This window comes from Castor canadensis, chromosome 8 (assembly GCF_047511655.1).
Source record: "Castor canadensis chromosome 8, mCasCan1.hap1v2, whole genome shotgun sequence".
Lineage (NCBI taxonomy): Eukaryota > Metazoa > Chordata > Mammalia > Rodentia > Castoridae > Castor > Castor canadensis.
This window is the reverse complement of record NC_133393.1, coordinates 31,355,128-31,375,286: the sequence shown is the minus strand read 5'-3', so window position 1 is coordinate 31,375,286 and position 20,159 is coordinate 31,355,128. Positions and strand designations below refer to the sequence as shown.

The window sequence follows — 20,159 nt, the reverse complement described above, 5'->3', positions numbered from 1 at the left end:
TTCACTTAAAAGATGGGCCCATACATGAATTTCATATGCAGTGGTATCCCTCACCATAGGACTATGCCCAGTGAGCCTGAGCCTTCAATATTGAAAAGCAGAGCTGGTCCAAGAACCACCTTGGACTCCACCAAACTTGACAAAGGCCAATGAGGTCCAGGTTCACTTCTTAAGGCATCTCTGGAACACACCACATTTAGAGGCCAAAGCTGTTCACTGGCCTGGCACAAGCCCAGGTAATGTTTCATGGAATGAATATCCAGGGGCTCCACAAAACAAGCTATCATGGGAAGCAGCATGTCCCTCCTCCTCCACTAAAAGCAGAAAGTTCTCACCGGGGTCCAAGAATCGACACTGAAGAACACGCCTCTTTCAGTATAGTTTATGTTTTTTCCAATATTTTTACTTATGGGTACAGTCAAATTCCTATGAAAATCATTTTTCTGCACTTTTGAGCTGTTGAAAGAGTAATAAAATGGTTAAGCCAGAGAAAACAACCAACCCTCTGAATTACTGAGTTGAAGAATATAGTCACGTTAATCATTAGATAAAAGATCACAAAATTTGGTGCTGGGGATGTAGCTCAGCGATACATCATTTGCCTAACAGACACAAAGGCCTGGGTTCCATCCCCAGCACTGGAAAACAAACAAAATATAACAACAAACACAAAATTTTAACATCTGAAGATTGAAGAAATAACATTTAGGAAAACCTGCCACTCCACAAAATCTCTTAGTAAACACATTTCCAAGGCATAAAAGCCTATCCTTATAGGAACTGATGTTTCTGGGACTGAGATAGCCCAATAGGAGGACATGTGCTTAACGTGTATAGCCCTGGGTTCAATCCAGCACCAAAAGAACAAAATCAAAAACCCTGATATTTCTGATAGTCTCAAAGTTCTATGATAGGAATAAAAGGTTTCTATATTAATAAAAAATTAAAGATATGTCAATATTTCTCATAAAATGTGAAGAAAAATGTCAATAGCAGGAAGACTGGTATGTAGACGTATTGACTTATCTTTAAAGACATGCTAGAATTATCTAATAAAAATGCATTTTCCAATTCAGATATTTTAACCAATCTATCCTGCAGATGCCCAGAGGAGCCACACAGGCTTCAGAACTGATTGAATGGAAGGTGGAAAACAGACATGAATGCAGGAAGTCCTGGGGCAGATGGTAGCAAGGGTAGGGATTCTGACATCCACAGATGGCAAGCCCTACCTAAAGGTGTTCAATTCAATTTAAAAAAAAATACAACCAAACTTACTTTAAATAAGTTAAATAAGGAGAGCTTGACTGACCCCTTCTGCATATTTTCAATTCTACTAATGAAAGATCATCTCCTTACTCTCTTTCACTGTGGTACTCTCCTTTTAGCATCTAATGTTTGCTTACTCTTAAATATCTCATCACTTCTTCAAGAAGGCTGTCCTAGGCCTGGGCTGGGCCACCATGGTACATTCCCAGAAGACCTGGCATTTTCCCTCCCTAATGGTCAACAATATTTACAACTTGTTCAGTGCCCATCTACCTGCCAGGACATATGCCCCAAGCACAGGAAGTGTTTCTGTCTTGTTTACAATGCTCTTTCTGGGCCCTGAATGAGTTTCTGGCCCTTAATGACACCTGGTATTTTATTATTTGTATTATTAATAATAAGTATACTGATATCTATTAATAATATTACTGAATGAATAATGTTTGGTCCCTACCTCTAGCAGGAGATGCCACTTCTTATGATATAATCTCCACCTTCTGGTCTCTATGTCAGAAATTACCAGACAGGGCTTCTACCTATACTGTCTTATTGATAAATGCTTTTACATAATGAAATTTGAGTACGGTTGACAAATAACAACATTAATTATGACAGCAAGAAGAATACCAACTATCATTTAGTGAGCAACTCACTATGCGCTAATTGCCTTAAGTCCATAATTACACATAATCTACTCCATAATTCTTGGAGTGTAAATGCATTTTTTTTCATCACACAGAAGAGGAAGCTATAGCTGAAAAAAATTCAGCAATTAGTTTAAAAGTCACATGGTTGTAAATGGCAGAGATGAACTATGGACCCACATCTGTCTGTCTACAGACCCCATGCTCTCAAGCTCTAGAGGACAGCCCCTCTGGGTGAGATGTTCTTTTTGTAGGAATGATTTTGTAACCCACCTACCTGAGGCTGTTGTTTTGCTGGCCACCACACCTAATGAACAGAGGGTTCTCAGGAAGGACGCAGTCACTGGAAAATGGTGCAATGAGTTAGTCGTTTTTCTACCTTCTTTTCAAGCATGGGTTTTGCCAAGAATCAGTGGTGCACCTTAAACCACCTTCAAAAGGTTTCAAGTGTTCACTACCTACCATACAGCCCCAAGAGCCTCAGGTCTTTCCAGGCTACAGGGACTGCAGTTAGTGACAAAGTCATACAGGCCTGTCACCTCTGATGCATGCCTTCCTCCCCCTTCTGCACCCTACAGCTAACTTGAAATGTCCCACGATTAGAGACTCATTTATGCTCAAATACATCTGAATTGCTCAATTTCATTCTCTTAAAAATTTCTACAAACTCAACAATTAAATAGGAAACAAAATATCCCCTTTTACAAGTGAAAAGTCCTCAGAGAATGTAAAGAATGACCTCTTTCTATGAGGGGTTTACCCCCAAAGGTGAAGAGAAGTATTAAGGGAGGGGTGTTGACATTCTGAAAGGAAGACTACTTTGAAGGAGATTTGTATGGAGGTCACTGTGGGAGGCTCAAGGATGTTGAAGATAGTACTGAGCAAGGAGTGAGAAAAAGTAGGTATGTGAAGAATTTGGGAAAGGAGGTGGGGAGAAACTGATGGTGAGCTTTCTCCTCAAAAATCTTTCTTAGGGCCAGCTATGCACTGAAAGGTTTACTGAGTTGTCTTTGTTCTACCATTAGCATTCAGAAGACACCCCGACAATGTCAGACATTTTGAGGTAAGTAGAGTTCTAGCTGGGAATGTAGTTACCATTATGTCACTGTTTCTTTAGGAAAATATGAGCTTCAAGTAACATGAATGAGCTTTGGAAGATACCCTATTTTTAGTAAGTTGGAAGGTGATTGTTAATATGAAAATATTTGCATTTTTTTCTGTCACACAACAAGTTTTCCCATAAATTCAGAAAAACATTTCTTTGTATGTGTGTATAAGGAAACAAGCAATTTGGAAAAGTTTATGTCTTGGCAAATTAGGACACAGATCAATAGACAAGATATATATTCCTCTCAATTATTTCTTCCAAATTAAAGAATAAGGTCCAGCAATACATCCCCTTAGCTATGTGTAGAACCAAGCCAAAAACAAACACCAAAACTATTTTGTAACTTGAGGATTGGTACATGTAGATGACATAAAACAAGGAAATGCAGGTCATTCACTCTAACGTGACCAGGTGTTATGAATCCCTCTAATATAAACTTTGCTTCCTCCTAATAATTATAATAATGGTAGCCAGCATTTATTAAGTGCTTGCTTCATGCTAAACTCTGTGATGAGGGCTCTCATTTAATCCTCACACCCCTATCATAACAATAGAAAGATTGCTATCTCCATTTTACAGATGAGGAAACCAAGTTTTAGGGAGGTTTAGCAACTTGTTTCAGGTAACTAATTAGTAAGTGGCAGGTCTCTCAAATTTCAAATCCCAACCTCTCTACACCCTCCTAAAAACCCACAGCCATAGACAGAAGGATTAGGGATTTGACTTGAGGTTTCTTTCATTATTAAAAGTGGTGTTGAGCCTGACACCAGTGGCTCACACCTGTAATCCTAGCTACTCAGGAGGCAGAGATCAGGAGGATCGCAGTTCAAAGCCAGCCCAGGCAAATAGTTTGTGAGACCCTATCTCAAAAAAAAAAAAAAAAATCACAAACAAGTGCCAGTGGAGTGGTTCAAGATGTAGGCCCTGAGTTCAAGCTCCAGTACCACAAAAAAAAAAAAAAGTGTTGTTGATATTAAACCTGTTTATCCCTGCCAAACTGTTACTCACTGAGTCTTACAAGCAAGTTTATTATGTACTAGGCTAATGTCAAACTTAACATCAAAGGGAATTTTGTCTCAAAACAACACAATGTGCAGTTATGATTGAGATTATGTGACTACTAGCAAACGTCTCTAAGGGCTCAGGAACATGATCTAGTGTATAATATCCTGGAGCTCTGCTTCTGTAAGTACTCCAACCTATCAGCACCCACCCTTTTAGGATCCCTAACCAGCAACTGCTTCCCAGGCTCAGCTCCTGCCCAGAGAACCTGCCATCCAGCTCTTGGTGGTGTCCTTTCTTTGTGGCCAATGCTGCCTCTAGTGTTTTCATCCCTTCCTACCTCACGGTGTGTGACCTACTCAGCTCAGCAGTAGGATGATAGGGCATGACCAACACTCTGGTGACAAATGGGTTCTCAAAGCAACCTTAGCTCCCTAGGACCTAAGGGTTGATTCCTCACAAACATCCACTACAGCTGGCAGTGGTGGTCCCTGTCTACTCTGTTCTGTATTTGGTCTGCATATCTGATTAACTCTCATCCTGAGCATGCCGAACAGAAAGGAAAGGATCTAGGGAGGTTGAGCAGCTGTCTCATATGGGCTCCATGCCAGATTTCCACAGCAGACTGTGCTTGACAAATCATTTCTGATTTTATTTTGGAAGCTGGGGCAGGGGTTCTGGTGGCTTTTGTCCTTTTAGTGATAGGTGAAGTACCCTTGGAACCCTCAATCCCTGAAAGGTCAGTCCAGGTGCATCAAAAGATCACCACACCCTGGTGCCAGTTGCAGCACAAACACAGGGCAGAGCCACTGACAGTCTGGAGCCACCCTGGAGCCTGTGCTTACAGAGAGTTGGCACTCGGTTCCCAGCATGGGTTCCCCCAAAATAAACAAATGGAGAACCACCTGGGGAGGCTGATTCTGTCCTGCCTGAGCTATTTCTCACAGAGCACAAATTCTGCAAAGTCTGTTTCCCTATCCCTAAAACTTAGTTACATTAGCCAAGCCCACAGGATGGGAACCGTTAGGTTTTTGAGATGACAGTTTCCATTCTTTTCCTCTTTGAATAGATTAATACAGCACTCTATGAGATTATTTTGTTCTTTGTTGGATCAAATGGAAAGCCAGGGCATTATGCAGGGAAGCAGGAGCAAAGCACAGAGTGACTGGTGTAAAAACAGTAATAATTCACCTGGTCCCATTCTCTAGCATGAAACTTGTTAGACGGTAGATATTGGTTGACCAAAACGCCATGTCATCCAGTCCTCCTAGGAAATATTCTTGGAACTGTTCCACCAAAAATGGGGACTTTGTAGAGTAAGTGGAATACAGCTACAGCAGAAAGAACAATTAATATTATGCTATTCCTTCTGTCTGCATAATCCTTCAAACTAAGATATGCAAGAATGAAGATTTTACCTTGGAAACAGCTAGCATCTCACCGTACCTGCAATGCAAACAATAATTCTGATATTAGTTGGAGTTGCTAGAGAGAAAGGAAGCAAATAATGAAAAGAAAGTTCCATCCACATGTACTTACTGTTGTACAACTATCTTTGAATAAGCAAAATCCACTCTCAAGAACTAAAACACAGAAAGCATGCTAAGAAAGTCACAATGAACTCAGTTACACTTACATTTCCAAGAACTGAAGGTGAGTACAGTCAACAATGACATTTTTGTTGATGACATTTCGACCATAGAGTTTCTCATAAATTCCCAGTAGATCTTTGATGGGCACATACCTAAGTAATGAATTATTATAAAAGATGTTTAGACTCTGAGTTGAAGATAACAATAACAGCAACAACAGAAACAGCACCATATCCCAGTTATTTTATGGTTATCTCGTGCCAGATATCTTGCAAAGGTCTTTCCTTGCACTAGGTATTTAATCCTACCAATGACCCTTGGTGTTCAGTACTATTACATTCCCAAGTTACATAGAGGAAACTGAGGCACAGAAAAGTTAAATACTCTGCTAAATGATACAGAGCAAACAACTGGTACCTTAATCAAATATTTATGAAAATATACTCAAAGATTGGAAACTGAATATAAAGTAGAAAAGACTTGTTTAATTTTGTCAATTCAGAGATCAAGAAGCAATTTAAAGTGTCCTCACTTTTTGAGTTGAATTATTCTCAAGAATTAGTTTTTAAAAAATACAAAATATAGCTCCTTGTGTTGGCATGCCAGTTTCAGAGTATACAGCACAAAAATTAGTGAGAAGAATTCAAGGTCCAGTTTCTGATTCACAGTATTAGTTATTTCAGCTTGAAAAAGATCAGTATTCTAAAATTAGATTAATACTGAATCATCTTTTATCTTAATTTTTGAAGTCCTCAGAATATACAAGGCAAAAATCATGATCAGTAAAATCTGATTTATGTGTATTTACAAGAAAGAAGGGATTGAGAACCCCATTTTTTTAGTTTATAAGAATAGCAGACTGGTCTTCTCAATAAAAATAGGCTAAAAGGCAGGAGAAAATAATAAAAAATATTTGTTTTAATGAATCATGAAGCTAGCAAGAAAATAAAAATTTTCCAAAGACCTAAAACAAATGGAAACTGGAAACTTTGCGAGGTAAGCAATTAGGAAAGCTAGCTTTCACCCTGATGACATTGGTAGCCCCGCTAGCCAGTCCCACAAATGTTTCTTCCAACATTCATGCTACCTGTATAGTCAGAAAACTTCAGGGATTGAATGTAACTTAAAGTGGTCCCAGATAATAGTGTCTCAAAGTACCCTGCAAAAGCCTCAGCAAACTTCCTCTGGAGAAATGCAAGCTTAACTCAAGCCCCAAGTAAGGCAAGCACCGTGGATTACAACCAAAAGATGACCAATCTAACCACAGTCACATCTGACACTAAGAGAACAAGCATTGATAGATAAAGAGGTCAGTACATCACAATAAAAAGTTCAATCACCAGAAAGATAAGACTTTGAAACCTGAATGGATCTAATACTGCATCTTTAAAACACATACATAGCAAATGTGGACAGGAAAAATTGGACAATCTACCATCACAAGGGGTGATTTTTTTAAACAAATTTCTGTCAGCAATCATTAGACCAACCTGACAAAAAAGTAAATAGTGTGAATATCTTAATTATATCTTGAACAGAAGATTTAATAAGTCAGCATCAATAAGCATAACCAACCACTAATATCAAGTAAAAAACTGAAGAAACAGCATTCTTTTCAGACTCTAGGCTATAAATAAAAATTTAATGAATTTCAAAAAAACCCAAAGAAGGGAGAAGAAAAAAATAAACATAAGAGTAGAAAGCAAAAAAATAGAAAATTAACATATGATACACAGGATCAACACAACCAACAGTTTATTCTTTAAAATATAAAAGTCAGAAATATTACACAAGATTATTTCAAAATATGAGAATGCAGGATGAACATATGGATAACAAAGGGAACATAAGTACAAATAAAATAGAAGAAAAAAGATATGTAGCATGAACAACCTTCCTCCAAAATATTTGAACACTGAGAAAACTAGAAAAATCCTACAAAAACACAAAATTCCTTAAGAAGAAACTGAAAAACTATGTAATCCTACGAACATGAAAGATGTTTTAAAGGGCTGGAGACATATTTCAAGTGGTAGAGCACCTGCTTAGCAAGTGCCAAGTCCTGAGTTCAAAAGAACCCAGTTCCACCACAAAAATAAATAAATAAAACTATCTACTATCTATAAAACTGTAAAATTGCCATTTACACTAGCGAATAAAAGTCTCTGGCACTGTGTCTAGTAAGATGTATAGGAGTGTAGTGGAAAAACGTATAAAACTTTAAAGTCATTTAAGACTTAAAATGAAATATAAAATGTATCTATAAGTAAGAAGGCTCAATATTACCAAATCGCTAATATTCCTCCAATTCATGGCTAGATTCAATAAATTTGTGATCAAAATTCCAGCAATGTTTGTCTTGGAACATGTCAACCTGATCCTAAATTTTGTGTGAAAGAGCAAGGGCAAAGAATAGACAACATACTTTTGAAAAAGAGAAAAGATAAATTCAGATGTCTGGCCTTATAGAGATCAGGATGTATTATTATAAAGCTACAGTAATTAAAACAATTAGTATTGCTTAGAGACAGTCAACCAGACCAACGAGACACAACAGAAAGCCCAGAATTCACCTACACATATGTAATCTTCACTGATAACAGAGGCTACTGCAGATCAGTGAGGAAAGAGTAGACTATTGAAAAATGGTTCTGGAACAATCAGTTACCTCTTTAGGAAAAAATAAAACTAGACATATCTCAGATTACACAAAAAGTCCAGGTAAATTAAAGACATAAACTTAAAACTATAAAATATAGAGGAGAATTGTCTCATGTCCTCATGGTCAGAGATTTCTTAAAGACATCAGAGGTGCACACTGCAAAAATAATAACATGATGTATTCATTAAAAATAGCAATTTCTGTTTATCAAGATACACCATATAACAGGTAAAAAGACATGCTATAAACTGTAAAAAGGTATTTGTAACAAGTGACTGACTGGCAAGAGATTAAAAGCCAGAATATTTAAAATAATAATAATAATAATAATGAAATAAAAATGACAAACAATCCAACAGAAAAATAGGCTAAAAACTGAAAAAGGTTCTCAAATGTAAATGATTAATAAGAGGGAAATGTTTAGCCTCATTAGTACTCTGATAAATTCAAGTTAAATCCATGAGATGCCATTACACACCAAACAAGTTGAAAAACTTTAACAAGTTGGACAGTTCTAAGTCTTGGAGAATGCAGAAGCAGAATTATCAAGCAAAGCTGATGGGACTATAAATTAGGAAGACCATTTTTAAAAAGTTAAATATGCATAAGTCTGGCAACCCAGGAATTCCACATTTTTCGGAGGCACTGGGGTTTGAACTCAGAGCTTTGCATTTGCAAGGCAGGTTCTCTACCACTTGAACCACGCCCCAATCCAATAGCAATTTCACTTCTGTTAGTGTTTGCATGGGAGAAATTTTCCTCTCGTGCATGAGAGAAATTTCCCTCTTGTGCATGAGAGCATTTAGGAAAAATATATACGTAGTAAAATCAAGTGTAAAGCAAAAGCAGCTAAAACTACTTACACCCCCATCAACCCTAGATGGAGCAATTCATTTTGGTATATTCATAGAATGGAGGACCACACAGTGGTCAAAATGAATGGACTAGATATGATTAAAACTCAAGAACAATTTTAAGCAAAGAAAAATAGCAGAGAATTCATACTGTGCAATTCCATTTATCTAAAGTGAAGAACCATACCATAATTTGCATATAAATACATACATATTAGTAAAACTATTGAGAAAAGCAACAAAATGGTTAAAAGGAAACCTAAGATGGTGGCTACCCCTGGTGGAAGAGAAGGTAAGAAAACTGAGACGAGCAGACAAGAAGCCTCTACAATACTAGAATGCTCTATTTCTTAAGATGGGAAGTAGCTAAAGAGGTGTGCGTTATCTTATTATTTTTATTTATAAATATATTTTATATGCTTGATGTAATTTATAATTTATAATAATACTCTAAGAAGCAACTTAGACTATTCTAATATGGAATTCTGCTTTTTAAAATTTGCAAATGCAGTAAAAATGGAACCATGATATGACACAGCAATCCCCCTACTGAGTTAATACCAGAAGGGTATGAAATCAGAATGCCAAAGAAACATCTGCACTCTCGTGTTTATTGCACCATTATTCACAATAGCTAGGGTATGGAATCAACCTATGTGTCCACCAGCAGCTGAAGGGAGAAAGGAAGTGTGGCATATGAAACAGTAATCAACCATAAAAAGGGGGACCGGGACTGTGGCTAAAGTGGTAGTGCGCCTGCCTAGCAAGTGTGAGGCCCTGAGTTCAAATCCCAGTACTACAATTAAAAGAAAAAAACACAAAAAGGAACAATCTGAACAAACCTGAACTAGAGCATTACTGGTATCTTAGAAGCCACTGTCTCCCCTTCTCAAGCACCTTACCATCTCTCCCATCAGGAGTAACCACTATCCTATGTTTCCTATTAACCATTTTGTTACTTTTCTCAATAATTTTATTATATTACATGCATTCACTTGAAAAATATTATATTTTTTTCATTTTGGATAAATGCAATCACACACTATGTATTCTACAAAAAATTTGCATAAAACTGTTCTATGGATGGACCTGAAGAACATTGTTAAGTGAAATAAGCTAGTAACAGGAGGACAAATACTGTATGATCTCACTTATAGGTGACTGTAAAGACAGTGATGTTAGAGACCAACCGAGTAGTGTAGTGGCTACTGGAGGCTGGGCAGAGTAAAAAGGAGAGAGAAGTCAGGGAAGGTTGGTTACTGGGTACCATGTTACAGCTAGAAGAATACTTCTGTCCTCTTGCTCGGTAGGGTGACTATAGTTAATAATGTAATGTATATTTAAAAACAGCTAAATGAGAAGGTTTGAATGTTCCCACAACGAAGGAATGGTAAGTGTTAGAGATTTTGGATATGCTAATTACCCTGACCTGACCATTACACATGTATGCATGTATTAAAACATCACATGAGAGTTGATGGAATGATTCAAGTGGTAGAGCACCTGCCTAGTAAGTGTGAGGTCCTGAGTTCAAACCCCAGTGTTGCCAAAACATCACATGATAGCCCATAAATATGTACAATTAATGTCAATTAAAAACAAAAATTTTAAAACTTACAAATGTAAAAAAGTCCTATTTATATTGTAAATTCTATTTTCTAAGAATAAGAGTCAAAGTCTTAAATGCCATTTAGATATTACATATTTAAAAGTACATTAAAGGGGGAGGAATAAAGGGAGTTAAGAAAGAGTAGTAGAGGGGGTGAATTTAATCAAAATACATCATATGCGCATATAGAAATGACCCAAGCACTGTATGCACATACAAATAATAAAAAAATAAAAATTAAAAAAATAAAGAAATATCACAACAAAACTCCTTTGTACAATTTAAGCTACTTTTTAAAAAGTACATTGCTCTTACCAGTGCCGTGCAAGGTAATTAAAATTAAATTCAAACTGGCTCACCACATCTCCTCCTACAGCATGAGAAAAATAGTTAAATTTGGTGGATTAGTGACAGCAAAGCATGCATCTTTCAACACAAATTCTCATAAGCCAGATTCTTTCCATTATTACATATTTCTGCTTTTTAGGTACAGGCCTGTCTCTCTTGAAGAAAGCAATCTTTTAAAAGTCTTAGCTACTGAAGTATATGAATTAAGAAAGAATTATACATATAACCAAAAATTTTCTTTTTACTTTACAGAAAGGCCATAAAGGTTCTGTTAAATAAATACCATTCACTACCTTATTTATATATTTAAAGGTAATTTACTACAGAAAAAAATATGGAGTTTACAAATTTAAAATGAACATATAGTAATGTCTCCTACATATCTCTTAAAACACTAGCCAATGAATTTTAATCCAATATAAAAGTACTTTTTTCCAAAATTATGATACAAGTCAATGACAAAATGTACGGATTTTTAAACAAATAAAATAGAGACACAGCTATTTAAAAATGCATCTCTGTGTTTTGAATGAGCTATGCCTGTGCTCTAACTGAACTTTGACGTTTAAAATACAAAAATAGCATACATATGTTACTGGCAAAACATAGAAAAACAAGATGCGGTAGTGATTTATTTATAAGTGAACTATTACTACCACAGGAGAAAATTTGGCAAATGTAAATAAACAGTACCAAAATCACCAGCTGAATGAGCCTCAGAATAGGAGCCATGAAAATCAATCTGGGAAAGAAAGAGAAGCATGTGTATATATCACAAACCATAGCCCACACTGTCACCCCAGCCAAGCAAGCAGCAGAGGGCCACCCCAATGACGTGCTGACGGGCTTTGCACAGACTCAATCTTCACTGCAACACTCCTCTGTACTTTGTATCTTGGCAGCTGGGTTGGAAAGCAAAGCTATTGCAGCTAGTGCCTCCCAGGGTGTATACAAAATCCCTGAGTCCAAGTTTAAACTTCTAACAGAATAGCATGATGATCAATTAATGACAGCAGGGTCTTTCAGAAGCTAAGTCACCAGGTAAGATCACAATTTTCAGCTTGGGGATATGGCATTTTCGTATATAAAATTAAAAAGGAAAAAAAATGCAATCATTATTTTTCAATAGAGCCAAATGGCAGGCATTAAGACAGGCAGCTTAAATAAAACTAAAACAGATCATAAATGTATTGATGTCTTCAATGCACGAGTCATTCTGTTCCTGTGGATGAGTTTACCAGGTAGCAAGAGTGGAAGGCATGAGTTGGAAAAGATGAAACTTTAACCAAACACCACTTTGAACAAGTCTTGTTGTCTCCACAAGATATTTGAATCACCTAAGGTTTTCCTTTCCATTTTTGATCTTGGGTGTAACCCTAGCACTCCCATAAAGTCATCAGCAATAGAGACATGTACTCACAGCTCCCATTGTCTTAAGGAATCCTTGTTCAATACCCAGGCTGTGCCAGCTGACATCTGCCACCATGTGAGAAGTAATTCCAAACAAGAACGCTACCAGTTTCTCTGTGTCCTGCCAAACAGGCAAATTGGAGTTAGGCATGTTTGGTTTATTTTATAACAACAATTCTATAAAAAGTTTTAACAAATAAGAATTCACTTCTATTTTTGAGATTTAACAAGAAACTAGAAGCAGGTACATTGTACATTATAATTACCAAAAACTACATAGAGTTTTTGAAGTGTTTCATAGTGCCTAGAAAATGATTTCAGGTTAATTATTGGAAAAACATGACCAAGTGACATACCCCCTCCCAGCAATTTTTTTTCACAACGTATTTAAATTTTAATTAGCCATCTACTGTATCCTGACTACTGTGCTTGGCACTGAAGTTGCAGTGATAAATTGTTGTCACAGAATCTAGGGAGGGGAGGGCCAAATGAGTTAAATGCAGGTGAAAAAACAGGAGTGAGGACTAGAGGCCGTGCCTACCTTCTCCCAGGGAAGAGGATAGTTCTCTCTGACATAATGAATGCTTGCATTAAGAAACGGTGTCCAATGAGTCCTCTCAGACACGTCATGGAATTTGCCTGACAAAACAAAAGCAAGACTCTGGAGTTTTAAAAGTTGGAGAATCTCCATCAAATCTTCCACTACCATCCACTGTGCTGTGGGTCATTTCTTCTTTCTCTTCCAACCCCCCCTCCGCCCCCTTGTTTCTTCCATTGATGTTCAAAGGATGCCTCCAAACGAGAAAAGCTAGCAGAAGTTTCAGAACAGGCAAGGAACTGGTATGTGATGGCTGGAGCCCCCCAGTAACAAGGAGAGGCTCATAGCACTTTGTATCATCTGGCTGCAAGAGAAGCTAGGTCTCTATTTCTGTGCCCTAAAACTAAGGAGTCAAGTTTTGGGAGGTTTTAAATTCCTTCTTTGTACAACATACCTAAGTCATTGAAAAATGACTAGATCCAAGACTTTCAAGCATTTGAATTTATAATAATTGTTTTTAAATGGCTCTAGCTTGGGCTGAAGGTGTGACCCAAGATTTACAGCATCTGCTTAGTAAGTGTGAAGCCCTAAGTTCAAATCCCAGCACTGAAAAAAACAAACAAAAAAAAGTAGCACTGGCTCCAATGAGTATTTTCCACAAGTACCATTGGAAAGAGCCAGTGGTGCCTCATGTAGCAGTTCTACTCCCAGGAGGGGCCCAGAAGACAAGGACTGACATCTGTTCTAAACATCCAAGTGCCCCAAATCACAAATTCATAAGGTGCCAATGTCACAGAGCAACTGAAAGCAACATCCAGAGCTCAGATCCCTCCATTCAGGCTTTCTAATGCGGCTAAAGTGAACATTGCCTAAATATCATTTAAAATCTTTTGACTTGGGGGCGAGGGGGAGAAATGGCCCAAACAATGTATGCACATATGAATAAATGAATTAAAAAAATTAAAATAAATAAATAAACCTTTTGACTTTCTGAAAATGATTTTCAAAGAAGTTGGAACTAAGACTAAAATTGCTGTACAGTGTGCCTACTGCTAAAAGTCTAAATACTTCCTATTTTCCAGAATACAGAAAAATTCCAGAACTGGGAATTAGAACAATCTCCACTTACAATTACCAGAGCTTTCCGATTCCTCTGTAAGTGATACTGACTGGAAGCAAAAGCACGTCCCTCCCGGCCACCTGAATGCTAGTCCTCCTCAAGCCACTGTCCAAAGGTCTGAGCACATCTCACTTGTGTGTGTGCGCCTTTCCGTAGCTCACAGAGGGCCCCTCAGGTCTCCTTCTAAATCTGTTTAGACCAGTTGTCCTTGCTACTGTGATTATGGAATTTATTTCTACATTAGGCAAATATGAAATATGAGTATAAAAACAGTTTTTTCCTTTGGCAATTACATATTTAAGAAAGTTAAATACTTTCAAATGGTACAATAATAGTGAATCACCAAAGAAGTAAAAGAAAGCTACTGTTGGCTGGGCCCTGGTGGCTCACGCCTGCAATCCTAGCTACTCAGGAGGCAGAGATCAGGAGGATCCTGGTTCAAAGCCAGTACCAGCAAAGAGTTCATGAGACCCTATCTCAAAATACCCTTCACACGCACACACACACGCACAAAAAGGCTAGTGGAGTGGCTCATGGTGAAGGCCCTGAGTTCAAGCCTCAGTACTGAAAAAAAAAAAGAGAAAGCTACTGCTGAATTTGATATATATGAAGACAAAAAAAACCTAAGAGGATCTATATTCAAATTTCTTATAATCATTAAATACTTCTTTTTAATTTATCAGTCATGTACTCATCCTCATGTGAGAGTACATATTGCTTATAAAAATAGGCAAAATACTAGATAGTTTACATTCTTTTTTCACTCTTCTCAGAACTTTTATCGTGCATTTCATCTGTCCCTAAAAATGGCATACACTAAGCAGCATTTCTCAAATTTAATGAATTAAAGATACTTTTTTGTGTAAAATATCAAGGAACTGTTAAAACATCAAGGGACAGAAGAACTCTCAAGAATATCGTTTGGGAAGTGTTAAATTAGAAATAATAGATTTTAAAGAATGAGAACTATGACACACAGGCAAAATAACAGACTCTAATCATTGAAAAATGACTCTAGTTAGGTTAAGAAGGAAACAGAAGCCAAGCCAGATGGTGCATGCCTATAATCCCAGCACTCAGGAGATCAAGGCAGGAAAACTGAGAGTTCCAGGCCAGTCTGGGTTACATAAGGAGTTCAGGGCCACCTGGAACGACATAGCAAGAACCTGTCTGAAAAAAAGGAAACAGGAAACAAAAATTTTAAATATGAGAAATACTAAGCTTAGGTGCCCTGGATCCTAACTACAGGAGGAAGTAGATCCTAGACATTTCATTGACCCTAATGGCATCACTGTATTTTTTTTTAATGGAATAAAGGTAGATAACCCTGAGATACCAGAAATGGTTTCCATGATGACCTCATGACATAATGAACTGAACTGAATGGCTTTCCTTCATGCCTCTAGATCCAGATCTTCTCTTCAACCTCTTATACCCTGCAGAGAGACTCTGAGGTCACCTGCTTTGAGGGTTTCTTTGTCAATTGGCTTGATGAGTTGGGTTGGCCAATGGAGAGACCCAAGAGAGCAAAGAAAAGGTGGTTGGAAAGGTATTTATTCTCCCAGCTCCTTTCCTGTGTGGTGGCAGTGGGCTGGCTATGACCTGTGGCAGAAGGTCCAACTCCTATCGAGTGACCTTCTCCACCAAGCACTCCCTTTGTCCACAGTTCTGATAGGTAATCACATCTTCCCCTGCCCCTGTACTTTCTCTTGTGATTCCTTGAGTTTTGTCCACACCCTTGAAAATAGTACACTTATTAAACTCCTCTCAGACCCAAGTGTGGTGGCCATGCCTTTAATCCCTGCACTTGGGAGGAAGAGAGGTATACCCAGGGCTACACAGTGAGTTCAAGGTCAGCCTGAAGCTTGAGCTACATAGTGAGACCCAATCTCAAAAACAAAACAAACAAAAAGCTCCCTTCAAAGTACTCAGTTTAAACTGCCTCCTTTGCCCTGCTGAGGCCCTAATATCCACTAAAACCCATGATCCCAGTTTATACATATCACTACATGATATTTGCATAACACCTGACAAAATATTCTGTATTAATGTCAACAAGACATATATACATATACATATAGTGGGGCTTTACTATATTACAAACTGGGATTGTGTTTTACTTGATAAAAGTCACATTATAACAGGCAATATAGCAAGACCACAAACTTAAACCTTTTGATCTTTTGAGTAACATTTTTTCTTATGCCACAAAGCAGCAAGGCAACTAAGCACATTTGGAATGGCTTTCACCAAAAAATAAAATTTTCAGAAATTCTACACATAAGCAGGTAAGTCATTAACTAATAGTGGAAAACATGTTGTGCTATTATTATATATTTTAAAAGTCATATTCATTCCTATTAACCAGTAAAAGTGACATCTTTTTGGTCTACAAACCTTCATCTTACCTCCTTTGCAGATGTCAGGGTAAAAAGAATCAGGAAACACAGTCCCTGCCTGATACGCATCCTGGTGTTCTAATAACAGCTGGGGAGAAGGAAAATACAGACATTAGGGTGCCATGGTCATCAGCCTGGGACTTGCAAGCCCAGCAATTTCCAGCTATAGATGCTAGAACTATGGGGGTTATGAATGGAATGAAGGGAAAAGGCAGATAGGCATAAGGAACTAACTAAAAATCCATGCCTAATCCTGGAAAACGCACTACGATATGGAACTTCAGGTTCTTTCCTACTAAACACAGACTGATTAAACAGCAGAAAAAAATCACCTATCTAAACTTTACCTCCTTACATTTTCTCTTTGCATTTCTTCAGTGGAGCAGAATTTACCTAAGACAATTATACTGACCCAGAACTAGTTTGTGATAAGATTTTCAATGACCCACAATGAAATGAGAAACACACACACATTCATATATATTAGTGTACATATACACATGTGCATACACAGATACACACATATCACTTTCTAGTGGCTACCTGTGTGTTACTGTAATATATCCTTTGTGCTTTTAGAGGGTTAGAAAAGTATCCTTACTTTTTTTAAATGAAGTGAAAGCAGACTGTAGGAGTTTTCTTGTGAATGTTCTTCCTTGGTCAATTGGCTCACTAATCCCTTCTGACTCCCTATGCATGCCTGGATGCAGACTAGACAAGAGCCAGGTAGCAGCTTCTTGGCAGGCATGTTCTGTAGGTTGTCCTGGGAGTCCTTTCTGGACACTGGTTCTGGAGCCTTCTCTTCCTGTTCTCACTTTGTTTTTTGGTTTTTGTTTGGTTGGTTTTTTGGTGTTGGAGATTGAACTCAGTGCCTCTCACTTGCTAAGCAAGCACTCTACAGCTTAAGCCATGGCCCCAGTCCTTTTGCATTTTTTAGTTTGTTTTTCAGATAGGGTCTGGAACTTTTGCCTTAGCCGTCCTTAGACTGGGATCCTCCTGCAATCCTTCTATCTCTGCCTCCCAAGTAGTTGTGATTACAGGCATAGGTCACCATGTCTGGCCCTCAGTTCTCACATATTCTGTGAGCATTAATTCCCTAATTCTCAGCATTGACCCCTCTCTGCCTAAGCTAGCCTGAGGGGCTCTGGGATCTGCATATGGACTCTGGTGAACAGACACAAGGGTGAAGTCAAATTTCAGCAACACAGCTTTTTTGCTTTTTCCATGCAGACTTAATAATGTGGGTCATACACAGAGGCAACAAAGTACCTTGAGACATAAATCACAAGTAACAGATAATCTCATCTGGTGGTGGTGTTGTTTTTGTGGTACTGGGGTTTGAAGTAAGGCCCTCTCACTTGCTAGGCAGGTGCTCTATCGCTTGACCCACTCCGCCAGCTTTGTTTTGTGTTGGGTATTTTCTAGATAGGGTCTCCAGAACTATTTCCCTGGGGCTGGCTTCAGACTGTGTTCTTCCTGATCTCTGCCTCCTGAGTAGCTAGAATTACAGGAGTGAGCCACCTGCGCCTGGCTAACATCTGTTCTTTTTTTTTAATTATTGTTATTTTTGGTTTTCCCAGAGAGGGAAGCACACTGCATCCACCCCACCATGTGTCAGACTCAGAGATGGGCATTCGATAGAAGCTAGTTTAGTTCCATGACTTTCCTGCTGAGCTGTAGATGACGCTGTCTTTCCTTTGCGGCTGTTGAGCTTTGAGGCCAAGTCCGGGGCATTCAGTGTCCATGCAGAGAGATGCAGAATACCACCTAGACCACTGGGCCAGCTCTACTCTGGGACTATCAGTCACAGGAAGTGATAAAGTCCCCTTTTTTGTGAACTTCATCGCTTAAAAACAATCATTAACCTCACCAGCCATTGTTCTAAGTGCTTTATATGTATCAACACTTGTTGAATCTCTCAGTGAGGTTGATATTTAACACGATATAATCCTGAAATAAATTTTGAAAAGATAAATGTGCAATAGAGTCAAGAAAGTACTGGGTGGGAGGGAAAGGAGTACTGATGGAGGATGTATGCTCCAGGTGGAAAAAATAGTTTTAAGCTACAGAAATAAACACAGAATAAAGAGCACAGAAACAGACTCCAGCATACATATAACTCAATGTATGATAGAGATGAATAAGGAATATACCAACTTCACATGGGCAAATCCATGCTCTGCCCAGGTGACCCGGATGGGAAATTAATATTACCACTGGATCCCTATTATGCTTTTTTGTTAAAATACAAGATGAATCTGAAAGTTAAATGTCAAAAATAGAGCCATAAATTAACAGAACAAAATTTAAGTGAATAATTGGATAATTATGGAGTGGGAGTGATTTTTCTAAGAAGAACATATAGGTAGAAGCCACACGGGATGTTGACACACTGAACTATACAAAAAAGTTGGAGTTCTGCATGGCAAATAGATCCAAAAATCTATTTAAAAGAAAAATAAATAACCATGAGAGGGCTGACAGCTCAAGCGGTAGAGCGCCTCCCCAGCAAGCATGAAGCCTTGAGTTCAAACCTCAGTACAGACAAAAAAAGAAAAGAAACCTGGAGAAGCAGATCAAACAAATGTTATTTGCAGGTGCAGGCGACTCACTCTTATAATCCTAGCTACTTAGGAGGCAGAGTTCAAAAGGATCATGGTTCAAAGCCAGATCTAAGCAAAAGTTCTAAGGACCCTGTCTTGAAAATACTCAACACAAAAAGGGCTGATGGCCAAACCCCAGAACTGCCAAAATAAATAACCACTAGAATCATTTAATAAATTAAGGATTAATATCTTGATAAATAAGCCCTTCTTACATATCAAGATAAAGATAGATATAATAACAGAAAAGTGAAACAAAAGCATAGGCAGTTCAGAGAGGGGGGTTTGGAATGATCAATAATCTCTTAAAATATATTTATCATCATTAATAAGTTAATAATTAAAATTCCAAATTAAACCTTTTGCAAAATACCATTCTTATCTACCAAACTGGCAAAGATGAAAACGAGTAAAAATTAAGACCTAAAGGTAAAACTCTTATCAAATTTGAACCTGTTCCTCAAAATAAATCCAATAAAGTACAAGTGGAATTAAGGCTATTTCCCCTTTGTGATCATCTATATTATATAATATTTAATAATTATATATACATGATAATATATATGTATTTTGTCTTGGCTCATATCTTCCTCCCAAAGGCAGCCATAAGAACTAAAATTTCTCTTCCCTAAGGCAGGTCATACAAACTATAACCTCTCCCCAGCCTTGGGACTGGCCATAAAGAAATTCTCTGACCTATCTTGTCAGACAGATGATAAGTCCTCCATTTCCTATGGGGTAGGGATGGAGCCTACCCCATACCTACAAAGAAGGAATGCTGAAGAATCTGAACAGACAGGTCTTGCTGGGTTTCCCACCCAATCTATTAACTTAAGATCATATCCTTTTTGTCAAATCACATTTCAACATAGTTGTCCATGCTTCAAACATGCCTATGAAGTCTCCATAAAATCCCAAAAGACAGGGTATGAAGAGCTTCTGGACATCTGAACACATGGAGGCTTACAGGAAGGCAAACAAGAATTCATCCACATGCTGGG

General features: G+C 37.9%; 1 protein-coding gene across 3 annotated transcripts in view; it reads right to left on the bottom strand.

The window, feature by feature from the left end:
• Positions 1-20,159, bottom strand: part of Gpld1 (glycosylphosphatidylinositol specific phospholipase D1) — a 51,017-nt gene that overhangs the window by 19,465 nt on the left and 11,393 nt on the right. For all 3 annotated transcript variants that reach the window (XM_074082777.1, XM_074082775.1, XM_020166698.2), the window contains exons 4-13: positions 16,565-16,643; positions 13,040-13,137; positions 12,509-12,619; positions 11,782-11,830; positions 11,056-11,110; positions 5,660-5,767; positions 5,442-5,469; positions 5,215-5,354; positions 2,191-2,256; positions 336-456 (exon numbers count right to left, since the gene is read on the bottom strand). In XM_074082777.1, the coding sequence (XP_073938878.1) occupies positions 336-456; positions 2,191-2,256; positions 5,215-5,354; positions 5,442-5,469; positions 5,660-5,767; positions 11,056-11,110; positions 11,782-11,830; positions 12,509-12,619; positions 13,040-13,137; positions 16,565-16,643 (855 nt within the window). The remainder of the gene's footprint in view (positions 1-335; positions 457-2,190; positions 2,257-5,214; positions 5,355-5,441; positions 5,470-5,659; positions 5,768-11,055; positions 11,111-11,781; positions 11,831-12,508; positions 12,620-13,039; positions 13,138-16,564; positions 16,644-20,159) is intronic.